The sequence below is a fragment of the Nesoenas mayeri genome (genome assembly GCF_963082525.1).
Source record: "Nesoenas mayeri genome assembly, chromosome: 5".
In the NCBI taxonomy this organism is placed as follows: Eukaryota; Metazoa; Chordata; class Aves; order Columbiformes; family Columbidae; genus Nesoenas; species Nesoenas mayeri.
In genome coordinates, this window is record NC_137548.1 from 68,969,019 (window position 1) to 68,990,143 (window position 21,125).

The following is a 21,125-nucleotide window of genomic DNA, read 5'->3' on the forward strand; positions in this document are numbered from 1 at the left end:
AGGGAGCGTGTTTGGGTGCGTGGGACGGAGCAGGAGCCCTTTGAAGCCAGATAAGCTGAGAGGGAGCGTTTGGAACGGGCCAAACCAGTTTGGGGGCCGTTGCTTCCACCAGCACTGCAGCCCGGGCCCCACAGCACACCCAGGGCTGGGGGGACTGCCGGGAGGGGACCCCCATGGGAGGTGACCCCCCCGCAGAGCCCAGCGTAGGGCAGGAGGCTGCCCAGGACCTGCTGCTCTGAGCGAGGGGACCTGCCTGCACCCCCTGCCACTTGGGGCTCCAACACCCAGCCCGAAGAGGGTCCTTGTGGTCCCCACACAGTCCCTGTGGTCCCCACACAGTCCCCATGTGGTCCAACAACCACAGCTCAGCCGCTGCCAAAGAAACAAAACCCTCCGGCATTTTGCTGCCAGTGCTGCCCCAAGAGCCACCATCAGCCACCTCCAAATTGCCCCCTGGGTTTTGCAAGAAAACCCACCTGCCCAGGCTGGAGTAGCGTCCCCGGCGGGGACAGCACCGGTGGCAGCAGCTCCAGCAGTCCTGCCAGCAGCAGCTCTGGCTGCGGCCGAGCCCGGCGCCCGCACCGATGCCAGCGGCTGTGCCAGCTCACCCGGCTGGGAGCTGCCGGACACGCGGTGCCTGAGGAGCGGCGGCTGCCGGGGTCCCAGCGCTGGCCCTGGGGACCGCAGGGCCACCCACCCTGCCTGGCTCAGCCGCAGCCCAGCGCCAGCACAGCACTCGCCCACAACAAAGCCATTCTAAAGTGCTGGAAATAACAGGCAGCGGAGGAAGAGAGGAAAACCACGCTGCCTGCCCTAAACTGTCCCCTCCCGGCAAATCCCGCGGCCAGAAGTACCAAATTTGGGGTAAAAAAATCCCCTGGAGCTGCAGATTATGGCTGTTCTCTGGTGACAAGCAGGCTGCTGAGCCTAGCAGCTCCATCTGCACCCCGCCAGCTCCACCCGCACCCTGCCAGCTATTCCCGCACCCCGCTAGCTCCCCCCGCACCCCGCCAGCTCCACCTGCACCCCGCCAGCTCCCCCCGCACCCTGCCAGCTCCCCCCGCACCCCAGCGCCCAGGGGAGGCTCAGACCGAGCCTGGCCGGTGCGGACAGGGATAAAAAACTCAGGAGGAACCCCCGGGGCTGCTTCAGCTCCCTGCGCAGGACAGCAAGGACACGGTGGTGGCAGCCTGGGGGGTCACAGGGACAAGGTGACAGCTCACGGCTCCCTGGCCCCAGGGGGTGTCAGGACGACGCCCCGCAGCGCGTGGGGCGCAGGCAGCCGCAGCACAGCCAGCTGTGGGGCGGAGGCTCAGCACCGCCTGCAAGCCCAGACCTGCATCTGCGCGTCAAACATCTGCCGCCTGCTCCTCACCGCACGGAGCGGCGAAGGGGCCCTTGCGACACCCAGGAGAGCAGGTCCTCGTCCCGACCCGTCCTCCTCCTCGGTCCCACGGGGCTCTGACCTTCCCGCCCCGCTCACGGGGAGCAGCAACCACGTCCTGCCAGCCCGCACGGCCACCTGGCACCCAGGGACACAGGCCGACCCGGCTCGTGGCGCCTGTGCTGCTGGGGACCGCGTCCCTGCCGCGACACGAGTTGACGGAGGGGGAGCGGATCCCAGCCAAGACATCAATTTTATTTTTTAAGAATAAAAAAAAATCCCCAAACAGACAAAACTTCCTGAAAACAGCTTCCTACCTCATAATTTCACAGAAATTAGCTTGGAAACATCGTTTGCTCTCCCCTGCTCCCGTACCGGCTCCAGGCTCTGCCCTTTCCCAGCCCACCCCAGCTTCCCCGGGCACAGGCAATGCCAGCCCGTCCTGCCATGGGGCCCGCGGGGTCACAGCAGCGTGTCCCCACGTCCCCGCGGGGCAGGGCAGAGCTGAACCCCTGCTCCCACCCGCAGGGGCTGCCTGGGAGGGGGCAGGAGGGTCTGGGCAGCCCCAGGGGCTCACACCCCCAAAAAGGGCTCAGCTCCCGGCCTGGCGCGGGGACAGGGTGTGTTTTGGGGGGTGACCCAAGAGAAGGGCTGCAGAGCCAGCGGAATGCAGGCACCTCCAGCCCTGGGACCACCACGGATGCCTTACCCTCTGACCGCAGGATGCCCCTTGCCCTGCTGCTAATGAGTTAATAAATTCATTTCTGACTAAGAAATTAGACCCTTAAGAAAAAAATCACCACCCACTTTCACCCTCCCCACTCCCCCCTCCCCAAAATGACCGCGGTTTGCGTACGGGCGCCCTCCGTGCCGGCACCGGGCGTGGCGGCGGAGGCTGGGGACAAGCGAGGACCGCGGTGACCTGGCTCGGGCGCGGGGCGGTCAGTGGCCGGGCTCGGGGCGCTAGTCCTTGGGGGGCTTCTTGCTGCGGGCGTTCCACATGCCGCGCTTGGAGTGGTAGTAATGGTAGAAGTTCCTGAGACGCAAGCGCTCCACCTCCAGCCCGCTCTGCAGGACCCTGCGGCCAGATGGGGACATGCTCAGGGGGACACGCTCGGGGGGCAGATGTGGGCCTCCTAAAGTCCCCCCTCCTAAAGGGGCTTTGCCCCTTCGCCGCCCCAGCCATAAGCCAGCTGGAGGGAGGGGACAATGGCTGTCCCAGGGGATGTTCCCAAATCCACAGGGCCTGCCTGGGGGGTTGGTGGTGCCAGGACCCCCAGTCCCACCCATCCAGGAGCTCCCAGTCCTCCCAGTCCCACCCGTCCAGGAGCTCCCAGTCCTCCCAGCCTCACCTGTCCAGGAGCTCCCGGTCCTGCCAGTCCCACCCATCCAGGAGCTCTCAGTCCTCCCAGCCTCACCTGTCCAGGAGCTCCCAGTCCTCCCCGCCCCAGCGGTCCCGGAACTCCTCCGTGTTCATCCCTCCCACACGGTCAAAGTCCGACTTGTAGATGCCGAAGAGGCCAAAGCCATTCACCTCCCAGTAGCCTGCGGGAAAGAGCGATGAGGTGAGGGGTGCAGGGGGACCCCAAGTCCCCAGGGTGTCCCCTCTGCCACAGGGGAGGCACAGGAACGCCCCGTCCCCACCCCAGTCCCATCACGGCTCCGTGGGGGTGCACCAGGTGACAGCCCAGTTTTGGGGGCATCGCACCCACTGCGCCTCAATCACTTTTGGGCTCAAATCCCACCTCAGAGCAAACCTGACCCACCCTCATCCTCCTCCCTGCACAGCTGTGAACCAAACCACAGCCCCCTGGGGCAAGCGGGGACATTTCCAGCGGGATGGGCGCCGCGGCGAGGGGACGGGCACCGCGGCAAGGGGATGGGCACCGCGGCAAGGGGACGGGCACCGCGGCAAGGGGACGGGCACCGCGGCAAGGGGACGGGCTCACCGTTGGGCTCCCTCGGGGAGCTGCCGCAGCCCAGGCGCATGACGATGGGCGCGTAGGCCAGCCGGCCCTCCACGCAGTGCTTGCGGATGCTGTCCAGGATGTTGGCGGGGAAGTGGATGTGCAGGTCGCAGAGGAACACGATGCTGTGCCCATCCTGCGCGAGGGGACAGACAGCGGCGGAGGGTCAGGGGGACGGGAGAGCCGCCGCGGCCAGGGCCGGGTCCTGCCCGCTCACCTCCACCGTGTCCACGCCAGCCTGCAGCCCGGCCGAGCGCTCGAAGTTCCCCGTGCGCCGCATGTACTGGTACCTGGGGAGGGACAGGGCGGTCGGTGCTGGTGACTGAGAGGGACACGGCCAAGGGTAAGGGGACACCAGTGAGGACAGGAGACCTCCTCGGGAAGGGGTCAGGTGCCTACAGCTCCTGCCAAGGAGGTTTCTGCATCCCCGGCTCCTCCATGTAGGAAACACATTTAAATCCCCAAAAGAGGAGGAGAGGCGTGGGGAGGTAGAGCTCACAGTGGGTTGTGTGAGCACCACGAGGATGGCACATCCCGCCATGAGGATGGCACATCCTGCCATGAGGAGCCCTGCAGACCCCCGGGGGGAGCAGGGTGAGACCAGAGCTCACGGAGGGGTTACCGGGGCAGCCTGGCATCCCGTAGGGCCTTCTCAACGTCCATGTCGTCGCTGTCAAAGTCCACCAGGATGACGTTGAAGTTGGCATCCTTGGTGACCCCGTACAGGTGGGCCATGTCGGAGATGAACTGCTGGACCCAGCGGGCCTGGTTCTTCACTGCCGGACACAGTCAGAAACGTCCCTCAGGTCGCCGCAGGGTCCCAGAGCAGCCCCGTCCCCACCCAAACCAACACCCCTCTGAGGAGAGAGAACCTCAGCATCTCAGACCACCACAGAATCGTTTTGGTTGGAAGAGACCCTCAAGGTCATTGAGTCCAACCGTTAACACCACCTATAAAGCATGTCCCTGAGAACCTCATCTCCACGTAAAACCCCTCCAGGGATGGTGACTCCACCACTGCCCTGGGCAGCCTGTTCCAGTGCTTCACAACCCTCTGCAGGAAGAAATTTCTCCTCATACCCAACCCAAACCTCCCCTGGCACAACTTGAGGCCATTTCCTCACGTCCTTATGAGAAGAGAGAACCTCACGCCCCAGGCCAGCCCAGGATCACCCTCCTCCCGCCGGAGGATGCCGAGGGAGCAGCAGGGACACATCCTGCCGTCACCTACCGGGCACCACGAAGTGCACCATGACGTCCTGCCGCCAGCTGAGCCGCAGGGGCCGGCACAGGACGGGTTTGCCGTAGGGGACGCTCCAGGTGCCAGGGGGTTGCTCGGTGGCCCCCGGGGCCGGCCCCTCGGCGTTGGCCTCAGCGCTGTTGTCCCGCTGGCCCTGGTGCAGGAGGACGTAGACGTACTCGGAGAGCCGCACCGTGCGCTGGCCCCGCTCCGCCAGCTCCAGCTCCAGCAGGTACCGGTTCCCCCGCGCCGTGTCCCGGCGCTTCTCCACGTTGACGATCCGCAGGAGGGTGTAGATGCTGCGAGGGAAGGAGAAGCACTTGGAAGCACCTTCACTGCAAGCGCTGCTCCCCACCATCCAGCTCACCCAGCCCCAAGGAGCCCAGCAGGCGAAGAAGCGTCCCCCCAACCTCCCACCCGCGTCCCCCTACCCGCCGTTCTTCTCATTGAGCTTCTCCATGTACTGGGCCACCACGTCCACCACCTCGCTCTCGCTCAGCTGCAGGTTGCCCGAGACGTTGCAGCGCAGGTCGTTCCAGTCGGAGCGCAGGAGCTCGAAGTCCACCGAGCTGACGCTGAACGTCCTCTGCCAGTTGATGGAGTCCTCCAGCCAGCCCGGCTGCAGCTCCCCAGCCTCGTAGCTGTAGTCCGACACCTCCTCCTCCTCCTCTTCCTCCGGGCCCTTTCCCTCCTCCTGCTGGGACGTGGTCGTTTCCGACATCTTCAGAAAGGACGTCACCCGCGTCCCCTCCGAGCGGGTGGCCTCAGAGGAGTTGTAATCGGCGGTGGCCGCTGTCCTGCCCGGGGCAGGCGTCGTGTCCTCGCGGGTCTCCCGGCTGAAGAGCCCCTCGGTGCCCAGGGCCAGGAGGCCGGGCAGCCCCCGCCGCTCCGCCGCCAGCCGCGACAGACGCTCCCACCTCCTGCCGCCGTGGCGCCGGGCAGGGTCCCTGTCCCTGGAGATGGTGCTGAGGAGCCAGGGGCTGTGGCGGCCAGGGGGGGCCCGGAGCTTGCTGGGGGCCACAGGGTGTTTCTGGGGGGCCCTGGAGCGGAGATGGACCTTCCTCAGAGCCTTGGGGTAGAGGAAGATGCCGGGAAAGGCTGGTTCCTGGGCCGGGGCTCTGCGCTTCCCTGGCTGCAGCCTGGTTACATAAACCTTTTCCGGGGCTTTCTGGGGCTTTTTGTCCTCCCTAGGTGCTGCAGCCTTGCTGGGATCCGGCGCTTTGGCTTTGCCACCGAAGATGGGAGCAGAGAGGTGGGGCTGGATGCTCAGCGCCCCGGCACGCTTGGGAGATGCCAGCAGCCCCAGTTCATCCTCCTCGCCCTTGATGGGATCCTGTGGTAACCAGCTGAGCACCCGCCCACGGAGCTGCTGGGGCGCAGGGTCTGTGTCCCCCGCGGGGACAGGGATGGTCACCGGGCCGGCGCTGGCCAGGCTCCATGCCCCCGCCTGCCCGAGGGTGCTGTCCTGGGCCCGGCCCTGCCGCTGCCCAAAGCCGTCATAGTCCAGCTCGTCCCTGTCAGCCCTGGTGACCAGCGGCGCCTCCTTCCCCTTGGGCACCGGCCCAAAGCTCTTCTTGGCGTGGGGAGCTGGGTCTGTGGGCTCCGGGCTGTCCACCCCTTCCTCCTCCTCATCCTCATCCTCCAGGAAATCTGGGCAGTAAAGGCAGAGATAAACACCATAGAATCACAGAACTGTTTATGTTGGAAGAGACCCTCAAGATCTTGAGTCCACCCATAACCCACCCTGTCCCTGTCCCATGTCCTGAGAACCTCATGTCCATCTGTCCAGCCCTCCAGGGATGGTGACTCCAGCACTGCCCTGGGCAGCCTGTTCCAATGCCCCACAGCCCTTTGGGGAAGAAATTGTTCCCAGATCCAACCTCAACCTCCCCTGGCGCAACTTGAGGCCGTTTCCCCCTGTCCTGTCACCCCGAGGGTCCCGGCCAGCGCAGCCCTGCAGTGGCTGGCCCAGGACAAGGACACCGAACTGGTCTCCGGCAAGAGATGAACCTGCCGGAGGCTTCAGGGCTGAGCCAGCGGGATGTGCGACCGCAGAGTGCACGGGCTGCTGGGGGACAAGCACTGCGCAGCCCCCGAGCCCCGGGCGGCTGGGGACACCCCGGAGCCGTGTCCCCGAGCGGGGCTGTGGGCGGGATGCCACGCTCAGCCCCTGCCGGCTGCCGGGAGAGAGCGGTGGGTGACTCACTGTCTGCGCCCAGGAACAGGAACGCGCGCTGGCGCGGATCCTCCTCCTCCTCATCCATCTTCATGTACTTGTAAAAACCAAACCTGGGAGACAGCGAGGAAAGACGAGGTCCCGCAGATAAGGGAGGGGCCCGCACGGCGCGACGTGCCCGCACGCACGCCAGCCCGCCCGCGCCAGGAAGGAACAGCTGCCCGGGCACAGCTGGATGCCCGGAGCTGGGAGCGCTGCCAGGGCTCAGGCTGCTGCGTGCCCGGGAACGGGCCCGGAGCCAGCGCGGGGTGGCGCTGCCGCGGGGACCGAGCTTGGGCACACGCGGCTGAGGACGCAGCATCCCAGCACCACCTTTGCAGCGCCCTGTGGACGCTGCCCCCTCCCACCGCGCAGCACCCCCACACTCACTTCTCCAGGTAGAGGGGGGACTCCCGGTAGAAGCACTTGTTCTCCGTCTCCATGTGTGTGAGGCGCGTGAAGTCGTTGGGGTACACGAAGGAGAGGTAGACCTGTGGACAGGGGAACGCTCGCTGCGGGGACACCAGGAGCCACGGACCCGCGGCCACCAGAGTGGCCCCTCAACGCCGAGGTGACCCCCATCGCCGCAAACACCCCACCGTGCGTTAACCCCAGCCCTTTCGGGCCAAGCTGGGGAAGCTCAGCCGGATCCTCCACCCAGGGGCACTTTCCTCTGGATTTTAACCAGAGGGGAGCAGCCGTGCCCTGGGGCGGGGGCAGAGTGCTCCATCTCCCACTGTCACCCGCGGGAGCGTGACCCCGTCCCAGCTGACACTCACGAACTGCAGGCCCTGGTAGCGGGCGATGGGGAAATCCTTCACCACGTAGCTGGGGCTGTAGGCGCAGGGCACCAGCACGTTCTCCACGCGGGACGGCTCGATCGCGGGGGCTGGCGAGAGGCGGCGGTGGCTCAGCCCAGCCTGTCCCCTGCCACCGCCACAGCCTGTCCCCTGCCACCGCCCAGCCTGTCCCCTGCCGCCCCCACAGCCTGTCCCCTGCCACCGCCCAGCCTGTCCCCTGCCGCCCCCACAGCCTGTCCCCTGCCACAGCCCAGCCTGTCCCCTGCCGCCCCCACAGCCTGTCCCCTGCCACCGCCCAGCCTGTCCCCTGCCACCGCCCAGCCTGTCCCCTGCCGCCCCCACAGCCTGTCCCCTGCCACCGCCCAGCCTGTCCCCTGCCGCCCCCACAGCCTGTCCCCTGCCACAGCCCAGCCTGTCCCCTGCCGCCCCCACAGCCTGTCCCCTGCCGCCCCCACAGCCTGTCCCCTGCCACAGCCCAGCCTGTCCCCTGCCACCCCCACAGCCTGTCCCCTGCCACCGCCCAGCCTGTCCCCTGCCGCCCCCACAGCCTGTCCCCTGCCACCGCCCAGCCTGTCCCCTGCCGCCCCCACAGCCTGTCCCCTGCCGCCCCCACAGCCTGTCCCCTGCCGCCCCCACAGCCTGTCCCCTGCCACAGCCCAGCCCACCTCACCCTTTGTGCCCAAACCGTCCCAGCCTGTCCCCTGCAGTCCCCAGCAGAGGTGTCCGCCACCCCAGAGCTGGGTAGGAGGCAGGAGGATGCTCGGGGTGCCTGTGGCAGCCAAGTCCTGCCTTCTTCCCTCCCAGATTTCCCCCGGGCCGTGCAGGGACACGGCCCCAGCCCCTTACTGAGGAAGAAGGTGTCCCTGGGGTCGGGTCTCAGCATGTCGGCCCCGTGCGCGTCCCAGAGGCGGCCGCCGCCGTGGCTGGCCGGGCTCTGCGGGATGTGCTCCACGTGGTTCATCTTCAGGGACGACTCCTCTGCGGGGACGGGACAGGGCTGAGCCCCAGGGGCACACGTTGTCCCAGAGCGCCCTGAGCTGGCACCTCCAACCTCACCGTCCCTCCCGGAGGGGCGCGGGATCGCGGGTTCCTCCTGCCCCTGGGGGACACGGGCAGCCAATGCCTTTGCACAATGGCAGACCCCCTGGCTAATCAGCCTAATGATTACTGCCATCAGCTAATGAGCACCAAGATTTCAAGGGTACAGCCGAACAGGGACAGGGGCTGGGGGTTTTACCTCCCAAGGATACGGGAACTGAGCCGCCAACGCTCTCCCCGCGGAGGTGCAGGTGAGCACAGGTGAGCTGGGCTTGGCGGCTGCTCAGGGATGAGGGTGGCACACCGGCCTTGGCCACCAACCACCCCCCAGGCCCTCCCGAGGGAGGTCACGCTGCTCCGGTCACCGTGGCCACACTCAGAGCCGCCTGTCCCAGCGCCCACGGGTGCTCCTGCCCAGGGGCCACGCAGGAGCCCCTTTCCCAGCCCTGTGTTCTCTGCCTGCAGCAGGGAAAGGCTCCCCAGATGTCCCCAAAGCCGGGCTGCACCCCGGGAACGCCCGGGGAAGGGAAGGAGATGCTCGTGCGCTGCTGGTGCCCCCCTGCCACAGGGATGGGGTCCCCACGAGGGAAGTGGCTTCGCGCCAGGATGCTGCTGTGCAAGTGGGAAAGAGAACTGGAAAGAGCTTCTCCAGCGCTGACAGAGCGCGGCTAGAATTTATCTGCACGTCATCCATCTCATGGGCAGCTGCATCCACCAGCAATCCTCCTCCAGCCCTCTTCTCCCATCGATGCCGCCCGCTGCCCGGCCCCTCCTGCCGTATTGACACCTTCCCGGGTGTGTTTGATGGCCGGTCCCCCGGCGCAGCGAGCGTGGGGGCAGGACCCATCTATCAAGCCCTTCGGTGCTGCCAGGGCCAGGGCAGGAAACAGAAGATCTATAGATTTAATTAAACCCTGCGCCATCCATCCCCGCTCACACGACAGCTCCTCGTAACTCAGGGCCGGGCTGAGGGGCCAGGGATGAGGCTGGAGCACCAGGAGAGCTGTTTCTGTCACATGTCACCTCCGCATCCCGTTCTCAGAGGGTCACAGCACAGCCCCAGCATCACCCCCCACCGCAGCCCCCGACACCCCGCGGCAGCTCTGGGGACTCAGGGGTGCGGATTTTCCCCTGGGATCTGATTTCCCGGGATCCCGCCACAGCGCCACGCGCGGCCCTTACCCGTGTACAGGGAGAGGTAGGAGGAGTCGATCACTTCAAACTTCAAGCTGGGGAGGAAAACTCGCCACTGGAGAAAAATAAAAGGGGATGGAGGGTGAGTGGGAGGGGCAGAGGCTTGGGATGCAGCTGCACCCCCAGCCCTTCGGCATCCCCGGCTCCAGAAAGGCGCCCGCGCTGATCCCAGCCCTGCACAGAGGGACAGGGCGCAGCCAGACCCTGCGTGACACACGGTGACAGCAGACAGGGCCAGTTCGCATTGACCTGGGGGGTCTCACAGCCCCCACACCCATTTAACCACCCGCATTTTACACGCACGTCTGGAGCCTTTGTCCTGACAAGGCATCAACACCCGCGGGCACAGACGCACCAGGGTCCCGCTTTGTTGTTGTTTCTTTCTGCACATCTGAAAGGTTTCCCCCCTCCAGCAAAAATACATCTCCCCCATGTATTTGTTTTTCACGAAACGCAGATCTTATCGGGCGATGTGAGATGGGCTAGAGCAGGGCGAGGTGGGCGAGGAGGAGGAGGAGGAGGGAGCGTGCTGGCACCCCCTGTGCTCTGCTGGCACCAGTGTGGCTCCAGTGATTAATGAGTGCTTGGGAGAGAGGAAACCTTTGCTAACGAGCCAACCCCCTCCCCTCCCAGAGACAGCCCAGCTCCAGAGCAGGGCTCTCATCTGAAACCAAGGGCGTCCCCGAGGGATAAGGAGAAAGGGACCCCCTCCATCATCCCGGCGTCCCTCCCACTCCAACACGGGGACACGAGCTGGCCAGGTGCCTGGGGAGCCCCGCTCTGCTCTGACACCTCCGGGTACTCCTGGCCCCAGCAACGAGGACACGTCCCCCTGTCCCCTCCGCCTGCTGCTCTGCAGGGGCCAGGAGGACAGAGGAGGGAGGAGACACGTAAAGAGGGGACACGTAAAGCGCTTTAACGTGCGTCAGGAAGAGCCCTGGCACCGGCTCCTGCCAGGACAAGCCTTGGACGGAGCCCACGCTGGGGACATTCACTCACACCAACTTCCACGTGGTCCGAGCCTCGGTCGTCCTGTTTGTGGAGCAGCTCGAAGTAGTAACGTCTGGAGGCCATGAGGCTGCGGGGAGGGAAGGGGCCGGTTAGAAACCACCGCTGGACCAGCACCACCACACCACGGAGCTCCTGCCAGGGGAGCATCTCGGGAAACCCTCTCTGTCCTGCTCACACACGGCTAAACCTTCCTGGGGCGGCGTGATGGGGGGTCTGGTCCCCCACCGCTGCTGAGGAGCTTCGGGATCCCTGTCCCCACCTCGTCAGCTCAGAGGTGGCTGCGCCCCAGCACCCCCAGCCCTGGGGACACGGGTGGTCCCGCTGCTGCCCAGCCCAGAGCCCCTTTGGGCAGGGAGGGTGGCCGGGGTGTCCCCTAGGGAAGGGGGAACGGGGCTGCATGGGGCCAGCAGCTCCATCTCCCCCATCCCTGAGAGGGGCCATGGGGAACCGGCAGCTCCATGTCCCCCTCTCCCCCCACCCAGGACGCACTCACCGCAGGGGCTTGGACACCTGGGAGCTGAATTTGGTGAACTCCCCCGGCGCCGTCCACTCGGTGCCCAGCTGGGGAGGGAAGAGGGATTGTGAGAGCTCCGGGAACACCCGGGGCCAAGCAAACCAGGGGCAGAGTCACGTAGGGACGCTGCACATTGCCTCTGAGAGCTGCTGCAGCAGAGACACTTGTACAAAGGAGAATTTGTGGTAGCTGAAGAGCAGCCTTGGGTCTGGGACACGGTTAACTGGGCACTGGAGCCCCCAGGAGGCACTCGGGTGGGTACTGGCACACCAGGAGTGCGGCACTGAGCGGGACGCTCGCGGTGCGAGCCGAGCACCCCTGGCTGGGGACAGGCGGGGACGAGGACGATGGCGCGCACCTTGCCCACGAACGCAGCCAGCCGCGCGTTGGACGGGCTCTCGTCCGAGCTGAGCCAGAACTCGGAATTGTCATCCGATGCCACAGAAAACTGGAAATCCCCTGCGGAGCAAAGCAGGAGGTGAGCAGGGAGGGATCCTGCGGCGCCGGGAACGCGGGCCCAGCCGGTGCCGCGTGTGGGACGGGAATCGTGGGCAGAGAGACAGGGGTGATGGGGCCACCTGGACCCCAAATGTGGCTCCGTCCTGACGGGATCAAGGCTTCGCCTCTCTTCGAAGCAACCAGGGAAAAGGGTCTTTGCTCCGGGAACCCCCTCCTAGTGGGAGCCAGGGCTTGGGGACTGTCCCCAGGAGCCATCGTGTCCTCGTGTGGCCCCAGAAGGGGGAAGGAGGCGGCTTCCCCACGCTGCTGCAGGAGAAGGGGCTCCAGCACTCACCATCCTTGAAGGGGTGGATGTAGCCGAAGATCCTGAGCCCGTAGTTCTTCCACTTGGGTGACACAGCCAGCTTCTTCACCGTGGTGCGGGTCTGCAGGGGACATGAAGAGTTCGTGCCCAGTGTCACCGTCCCACCTCCGCCCGGTCACCCTGGGGTCCCCAGCACCAGAGCGAACAGGGAGGTCCCATCGCCACTCACCGCCCCCTCCAACCCCGCTCTGCTGGGAGCTACCTGCCAGGGACTGGGCCCTGAGCCAGCAGGGACCCACAGCGACCCACAGCACACCATGGGGACCCACAGCACTCCTCAGAGACCCACAGCAAGCCATGGGGACTCACAGCACCCCTCAGTGATTCACAGCACCCCTCAGCGACCCACAGCACCCCTCAGCGACCCACAGCAAGCCATGGGGACCCACAGCATCCCTCAGGGACTCACAGTACTCCTCGGGGACGCACAATGACCCACAGCACCCTGCAGGCACCCGTGGGGACCCGCGGCACCCCTCAGGGACCCACGGCACCCCCTGGGGACGCACAGTGACCCACAGGGACCCACAGCACCCCTCAGGGACCCACGGCACGCCCTGGGGATGCACAACGACCCACAGGGACCCACACCACCCCTCAGGGACCCACGGCACGCCCTGGGGATGCACAGTGACCCACAGGGACCCACAGCACCCCTCAGGGACCCACGGCACCCCCTGGGGACGCACAGGGACCCACAGTGACCCACAGCACCCTGCCTGGCTGGCACTCACGTGTGGGAAGAGCGGGAAGTGCAGGTTCTTGCGCAGGTGCCGGACGGCCCCCCCACACCAGTCCTCGAACACGTGCAGGTTGGCCTTCCCCTTGTACTGCGGGACGGGACGGGGCCAGGGGTCCTCGTGCGTGTCCCCCAGGGACAGCGCCAGGGCAGGCAGACCCGCAGGCGTCCCACCCCACGGGTGTCACCCGGCCCCGGCTCTGCTGCAGTGACACCGCAGGGGCCCGGGCTCCCAGCCCCGTGCCAGCCCCAGGGCGACAGTGCCAGCCCCGTGACACAGCCCTGCAGCTGCTGCGCACGGGGACAAGGGCGGCTGTCTGCGTGCAGCACCAAAACCCGACCCCGGCCTTCACCATCCCACCAGCACCAGGATGGACCATCTGGAGGGGACGCGTGGCCAGATGTCCCCCTGTCCCCTCACAGGCCCCGGAGGGGCTGACACCCTGACATGACCCCCAGGAGCTCATCCTCATGCAACCGGGACCAGGCAGAGCCCTGGGACGGTGACACAGAGCACGAGGGGCACGCTGGAGGCGGCTCTGGAGCTGCGGGGACACGGGGTGCCCACCGGCGGGTGGGTGACTGCTCGGGGCCCCTCCTGCACCGCCCTCCGCCACCACCCACCTGCTGGCTCCAGGGCAGGGGCTGCCGCGTCAGGTTGAAGGGGCGCGGGGGGGCCCGGTTGGGGCCTCGGGCAAACCAGCCGTCCAGGTCCTGCCCCTCGCTCTGCGGGAACAGGGGGCACAGGGCTCGGGTCGGCCCCGCGCCCCCACAGGGATCCCCCGATCCCAGCGCCTTCTGTCGGACACCACGCGCTGCCGAACCCAGGGGAGCAGCAGGGGAAACGGGGCCGGGCGGGCGGGAAAGCCCCAGCAAGGCAGCCCGGGGAGCAGCTTCCAGATGTTCCAGCTAAACTCCCTTCCCTTCCTCCGCTGAGCGGGGAAACTTCTCCAGAACAGTGAGTTTTCTGTTCATCCAGAATGCTCAGCGCTCTGACAGGCAGCTGGAAATGGAATGTTTTGGGCTCTGTCCCCAAAAGAGCAGGAGCGATCGCTACGTCCGCTCGTGGGGGGAGGCAGCGGGATGCTGCTCTGCTTCCCGAGGGACAACACCGGTGTCCGTGGGCAAAGGGACAACACCATCGGTGTCCGTGGGTAAAGGGACAACACCAGTGTCTGTGGGTAAAGGGACAACACCAGTGTCCATGGGTAAAGGGACAACACCAGTGTCTGTGGGTAAAGGGACAACACCACCGGTGTCCGTGGGTAAAGGGACAACACCAGTGTCTGTGGGTAAAGGGACAACACCACCGGTGTCTGTGGGACATTGGGGAGTTTTTGATCCACCTCAGGGTCACTGAGCAGAACCGGCGCTTGTGCCCCCTCCGCCCCCGGAGCTGCTGTGGTGGCTGTGAGCTGGGCAGGAGACCGGGACCAGCGACCCCGGGTCCCTCCTGTCCCCATTACCATGGGCTCATCCTCACGGCTCTCGCTGGAGTCCTCGGCCCCGCCGCGCCGTGCCGCTGCCTGCGCCGCCGGCCGCCTGCCGGGACCCGTCACCTCCCCGGGCCGCTCGCCATCTGCGGGAGCAGGACGGGGTGACACCCAGACACCGCCCGCGACCCCATCCCAGCGCTGCTCCTCTCGGGGACACCCCTCACCTGGCATGGGGACACCCCTCACCTGGCATGGGGACCCGCAGGCGCTGCCCCAGCCAATGCTCCCAGCAGGGAGGGACGGGGGAACAAACCCGCAGACATATTGTCCCCAAACCCCCGAGCCCCACACCAACAGCACCACCGCAGGCCTGGCTAACAGCCCCGCACACAACCTCATTACCACGTGCTGTGTTAATTACTCCCAACCCCAGCACCCCCTGCAGCTCCCACCATCTCCTCGCGCTCTCGAGGGACAGCTCGCTTGAAAACACACTTCCTTCCCAGCACTAAAATAACCAGCGTCCCCACAGGAACAGTGCACGCTTCGAAAAGGTACTCGTTTTTTGGGGAGGGCACATCCCCTTTCTCTGCCACAGCAGCTGGGTCTCTTATGCTTTGGACGGACACCCCAAAATCGGGGTCAGACGGAGCCCCCGCCACACACCTCCCATGCCGTCAGCATTCAGCGGCCACAACCAGCGGCACCTGGGACATGGCGGCACAGACCCCGCGTCCCCAGCGCGGGGACAGGAAAACCAGCTCTGAAGCCCCTTCTGCTGCTCCGGCCCTTCTGCAGCCCGGCAGCCCCGCTGCTCCTGGCAGCTTTGGTTCCCCTGCGCCCCTCCCCGGCTTCGCCTGCATCCCTCCGTCCCGCATCCCTCCGTCCCACCCATCCCGCATCCCTCCATCCCGCATCCCTCCATCCCTCCGTCCCGCATCTCTCCGTCCTGCATCCCTCCGTCCCTCCGTCCCGCATCCCTCCGTTCCGCACCCCTCCCTCCATCCCTCCATCCCGCATCCCTCCACTCCGCATCCCTCCATCCCTCCGTCCTGCACCCCTCCCTCCATCCCTCCACCCGGCATCCCTCCACCCCTCCGCCCCACATCCCCACAGCAGGATGGGACCCAGCACCCTCCCTTTGCCTCCTCCTCTCCCCGTCCCCCGTCACTGCCGGATGCTCCTGCCAGCACAGCCGTGCAGATAGAGCCCATCCGGGCTGTACTGAGGCTGCAGACGCTGCTGCTCCAGCAGGGCGCTTGGGACAGCGTTATTCCCCCCGCAGCGATCTGTGCGCCAGTCGGGGCCGCGAGGAGGAGCCTGTGCTCCCTGCTTGGGTTGCCCAGCCCTGAGACAGCCCAGGCCAGGCTGGACGGGGCTCTGAGCACCCTGAGCTGTGAAGGTGTCCCTGTCATGGCAGGGGGACTGGGAAGGTCCCTCAACTCAAACCATCCGTGATTCTGTTTCACACCTCAGTGAAACGCCACGGCTGCTCTGACAGGCTCAGTTCATGTGCCCCCACAAAACCCTGTCGTGGGGAGACAAGGGCTCGCTCCGAGCGCCATCCCCATGCCAGGAGGAGCCAAAGCGCCAGCAAAGACCTGGAAAAGGCTTCCAGGCTTCTCCGCCAACGTTTATCCCCCTGCAATTTAAACACTGGCTAGGAAAGTCAAGGGCAGCCTGAGCCAAGCACCCAGACACTCATTAGCCTGTGTGGGAATGGGAAATAAGCACCCCTTGGTGGGGGGACAAAAGGCCAGCACCTCCAACCCACCAGCACCGCTTTGCTGCCCCTTTGCCTGAGCCCCTTTGAGCCTCCTCCTGCGAGGGAGGAGCGGCCAGGGGTGTGAGAGGAGGAGGGAGCAGTGTGGGGAGAGGGGGATCTGGGCTTCTCCCGGTGTGGTTTCCTCCTCCGCGTCCTCCGGGCCGGTCTGTGAGCCGTGCCCAGCCCGGCACGTGCGGCCAGCACCACCGCGCTCCAATTCTGCTCATTGGCCTCTTGTGCTTTTTCAAGGAGCAGCGAGAGCAGCAGAAAGGCAGGTGGTGGGGCCGAGGGGATGGGGGGCGGTCTGGAGGACACAAGGGACGTGCTGACCTGGGGACAGCATCACCCAAGGGTGCTCGGCAGGGGTGCGCTGAGAGCTCTTCCACCACTGATGCTTTGGAGCCGTGCGGCGGGTCAGGAGATGCTCCCGTCATCGCACAGACCCACTGTGGGTCAGCACAGCCCCTGGACGATGCGCTGGGGGTGTCCTCAGGATGGGGACACGGGACAGGGACCGAGCACCAACCCACTGCCTGGCACGGGGGGACGAGCTCCCCTTATCCCGGTCACACAACCCCCCCGTGCCGCCCCCTCCGCGAGCACAGAGAGCCTTTCAGCCGCTCCTCCTGCCTCCTCCGCCCTCCTCTTCCTCTCCCGCCCGCTGCCTCACCCGAACACAGCCCCTTTCTTCGGCTGCTTCGGAGCCGGGGCTGCTCTGCAGCTCTCTGGAGCCCTTCCAAACCTCCGGCGGGCAGAGATGCCCCTCGCTCACGCTGCGCCTCCCAGTCGCTGCTAACGAGCCCCTCCGCAGCCGCTCGCCGTGACCCGGCTCTGCGCTGCCCTGCCACGTCCCAGACCTGCCACCCAGGGACAGCCCAGACACAGCGCCCCCGAAATGCTCTGCACATGGCACTGTGCGCTCCCGCGGGGCAGCGGCCGGCTCTGGGCCGGCTCCATCACCCAGCCGTCTCCATCTCCCATCCATGTCCCATCCGTCATCTCCGTGCCCACCCCTGGCTGCCACCACTGCCAAGCCAGCCAGCCACCGACACCTCGAGGCGGCTGCTCATCCCCGCCGTGGTCCCCCGATGTCCCCTCCAGGACGCTCCCGAAGCTGCTCGGCTCCAGCACAGCGCGGCCGGGCCGGAGACGCGCCAAGCAGCCGAGGGACCCAACACACAGGCTCCCCGAGGCCCCTGCCACAGGGACCGGCCTTGTCCCCCGCACAGCAGGGTGACGGGTGACCCCGGCTCGCTGCGGAGCATCGGCAGCTCTGCGGTTCACGGAGACTTCAAAAGAAGCCCCGAGAGGGGGAAAACAGCTCAGGAAATTAATTGACAGCAAATGCTCACATTAAAGGGGATGGAGAGTATTTCTACCGGGTTGGTTTATGTCTTTTTTTAGTGTTTTAAAGGGACTTGAGCTGCCAGGTCTTGGAAGAGCCTCCGCACTGGGGAGTGATGGGGGCCAGATGCTTTGCTCTCTGCTCCTTCTGCCGTCACCAGGGACACATGTGCCAAAACTGTCCCCCTGCCCCGTGTCCAGGGCTCCTGTGGGTTTTCACTCCACTGCCAAGCCCTGCAGCTCCCACCTCCCCTGGCTTCAAGGGGCCTTTTTGGGGGGGGACGGGTGGCAGTGGGGCTGGGGACAGGTGCCACCACAAGGTGGTTCAAAGCCAAGTTGTCCCTTTGACGAGCCACATCTTTGCCTTTGCAGAACCCAAAGCAGCAGCCCCTGCCAGCAGGGACGGGAGGGACGGAAAAGCAGCTCAGCTGTCCCACAGACCCGCTGCCCTTCCTCTTCAAAGGGCTCCTCCTCATCCTCGTCCCCACCTGCTCCAGCAGCCCTGACAAAAGGACGAGACCCTCTGTGGGCTGCAGCGTTTCAGCATCCCAGTTAACAGCAAAGTGCCCATCTCAACCGCTCCGTCCCAAAGGGACGCTTCATCCCCACAGCTCGCGGGAAATGCGTCACCCCAAAGCTGCTCCCTCCTGCCAGACCCGAGGGACGGGTCCCCGGTCGGGGACGGGCAAGGACACGGCTCTGCAGCAGCGACGGGCCGGGCCGAGCAAAGAGCGTCCGACCCAACGGAGCTGCAGCCATCGCTGCCGCGGGCCCATGGCGTTTCCGGGGCGCTTGGACCCCGACAGGTCCGGCGCACCAGCGGTTCCTCTCCCAAAGCCCACGGGGTCACACACACCGGACCCGGGCAGCGCCGCGCCCGCGGGTACCGAGACGCCCCGTGGGGTTTGCTCCCGCTTTGGCATCCTCTGGCACCCCCTGCGCCCCCGCTGCAAACCCCTCCCGAAATTGGCCTCCCGCCACCGGCAACACCCTCGGTGCCAAAGCACGGCCGCGGTGCGACGGCACCGGAACAGCACCAGCGCGCCCCTGCTAGAGCCGTTCCAAAGTCGCACTGTCAGATCTTCCCCCTTCTTCCCTTTTTTGACTGCTTTTTCCCTCCCCACCTGGCACGCCAGCATTTCCGCCCCATTGACCCGGCGCGGTTTCCAGCCGGGAGAACACCGTAATGGCCTCATTATTTCAGATGAGGAATCTGTGTGTTCAATTAGGCAGAGAAGGGTAATTATCTACTTGTGGAAGATAAGAAAAGAGAGAGTTATTCTATCAGGGATGCAGCAACAGCGCGGCTCCCAGCCGAGTCCCCAGATGCTCCAGCTCCACGTGTGACGCTGGCTGGGCCGAGGGGACACGGGTGGCCCCAAATAATCCCCTCCACATCTTCACTGAGCCCCCCAACCCCCGCAGACCCCACTGGCGCTGCTTGGCTGGTCCTCCGCACCTCACACCCCCGCAAGCTACCAAAACCTTCGTGCCCTGCACCTTCAGCCTGCAGAAAGTCCATCTGCTTGGCGACACTGCCTTTAATGAGTAATTAACCTTTTCTTCGTGCGTCCTGTGCCAGCTGACGCGAGCTGGGCAGCATCCTCAGTGGCGGGTTCTGCTCAAAACCAAGAGTGCCCTGGGAACGTCGGACACCTGCAGGAGCTGGACCCTGCCGGTGATGCTGCAGAGCCCCACATCCCCAGCCACCCCGTCCCTCCGGGACAAGCGTCCCCCTGTCCCGAGGGGACCCGGGACCAGGACACACCAGAGGCCCCTCCAGCACAGCTCTGCTCAGCCGCAAACCCTTCCCTCTCTCCCCAAATCCTCATAACAAGCTTTTTCTTGAATGTGTATTTTCCTTCCTTGGACATGTATATTTTTTTAATTCCAATATTTTTCCAGCTAGAACAGGTCCCTGGCTCCCCCACTCTGCTCTCTGCTGGGACCGAGGTCCATCTACGTGTGACCAGACCCCTCCAGCCTCCCCCAACCCCTCTGCATCACTGCACCGCAAAACCAAACCCAGCTGTCGGCAGGACCTGAACTCCAGCTTTGCCACAGGCTTGCCCAGGGGTGACGGAAAATCCCCGAGCAAGGAGCAGCATCTCCTCGGAGTCCGGTCCTGGACAGCGGGGATGGGCAGGATCCAGCCCGTGAGGTCCAGCTTCCCGGGGAAGAGGCCCATGGAGCAACCCTAAACCCCAGCAGAACCAGCAGAACACACCCGCCGGGCCACCCTCAGCACCCCGATAACTGCGGGACACAGGGGCTGCTGGTGAGCAGACTCCTGTAACTGGTGGCTTTTCCATTAAGCACCACCCTGCAGCCGGAGGGGAACCAAGCGGCGCAGCCCTACACACCCCCCGCCAGGAGATGCAAAACCAGCCTCGCTTCCCACTTCTCTCATTTGCATTGCCCCCATTTCCCTGATTTAACCATCAGGCCCAAAAAAGTGCAGGATCATGCTGCTGCTACAGCCAGAAACTTTGGGATTGCCGGCTGGGAGGCTTCGCCAGCCTCAGGAGCCGCTCCGACCCGCTCAGGAAAGCCGCTGCTTGCCTAAATAAGCACCAATTCTCATTTCTTTCCTGTTTTTTTAGGACAAAAACGGCTAGGCGAGTTCAGTCCAACCAGAAACGTTACAGCTCAAGTTTCACCCAGCAAACGTTTCGGGCAGTTCTGCACCACCCGAGCAGCCCAGCGAGGTCTGCAGGGGTAAAGCTGGCAGCAATTAATCCTGGAGTCATAATTTTGGCTAGAAGGGACTCTCAAGATCATCGAGTCCAGCCGTTACCCTAACAAACCGTGAAGCCCCTAATTAACCATGAAGCAGAACCATAGGGTGATCACCACCCCCCCGAGCACCCCGGATCGCTCCCCAGGCCCCAGCCCGGGCTGGCAGATGCAGGATTTGTCTCTGATGGAGAAACACGCGCTGAAAAAGTGTCAGGAAAGGACGGGAGGGCTGGGTTCGCCCCTTCCAAGCAGCGACAGTGGCTATAAATGGCCTTCTTTGTCACCGCAGCCAAGGCGGCGGGCGGAAAAATGAGGACAGAGGCGTTCAAGGGAGGAGAATGGAAGACGCCCGACTGGTTCGGGGTCCCTCCCGGGGCTCCTCTGTTCACTCCAGTCCCGAAGGTGCATCGCGGGGCCAGTGCCGAGGTGCCCGCCGCGGGGTCCCGCTGTCCCCAAACCCGCCCGGGCGATGGCGGCTGAAAGCTGCCGTTGGGACGGGGGTCCCTCCCGGGGGTCCCTCCCCGCGCGGGCGCGGGGTGACGGCGGCGCTGGGGGATGCTCTGGAAGCCCAGAGCGGCGGGGGGCACCCGCCACCCTTGGGGGAGCCCAAACTCCACCGAGACCCCGCACCGCGGGGTGATGGGCCGGGAGGGGCCCCCCGGCGCTGCCCCCGGTTGAGGGGGGGGTCGCCCGCCCCCCGCCCCGTTACCTCTGCCGTAGGCGAAGGGGAGGCGCAGGGCGCGGCCCTGGCGCACCAGGCTGATGTGGAGGTAGGTGAACCAGACGGCGAAGGTGAGCAGCACCAGCAGCAGCAGCAGCTTCAGCTGCTTCCGGAGCTTCTTCACCGGGAGCCGCGGCATCCTGCCGCCCGCATCGCCCCCGCCGCCGGCCTAGCCCCGGCCCATGGGGCCCCCCG

General features: G+C 65.7%; 1 protein-coding gene across 1 annotated transcript; it reads right to left on the minus strand.

Moving 5' to 3' along the window:
- Positions 1-2,347: 2,347 nt before the first annotated feature.
- Positions 2,348-21,069, minus strand: B4GALNT4 (beta-1,4-N-acetyl-galactosaminyltransferase 4; the record flags this gene model as incomplete). The annotated part of the gene is made up of 20 exons (XM_080344945.1): positions 2,348-2,462; positions 2,803-2,929; positions 3,334-3,487; positions 3,569-3,641; positions 3,974-4,127; positions 4,583-4,890; positions 5,023-6,241; positions 6,798-6,880; positions 7,197-7,297; positions 7,586-7,695; positions 8,453-8,584; positions 9,827-9,893; positions 10,838-10,916; positions 11,343-11,410; positions 11,722-11,822; positions 12,157-12,247; positions 12,921-13,016; positions 13,550-13,651; positions 14,392-14,504; positions 20,919-21,069. 20 exons carry the CDS (start codon positions 21,067-21,069, stop codon positions 2,348-2,350), a joined length of 3,444 nt encoding a protein of 1,147 aa, XP_080201071.1.
- Positions 21,070-21,125: the final 56 nt, after the last annotated feature.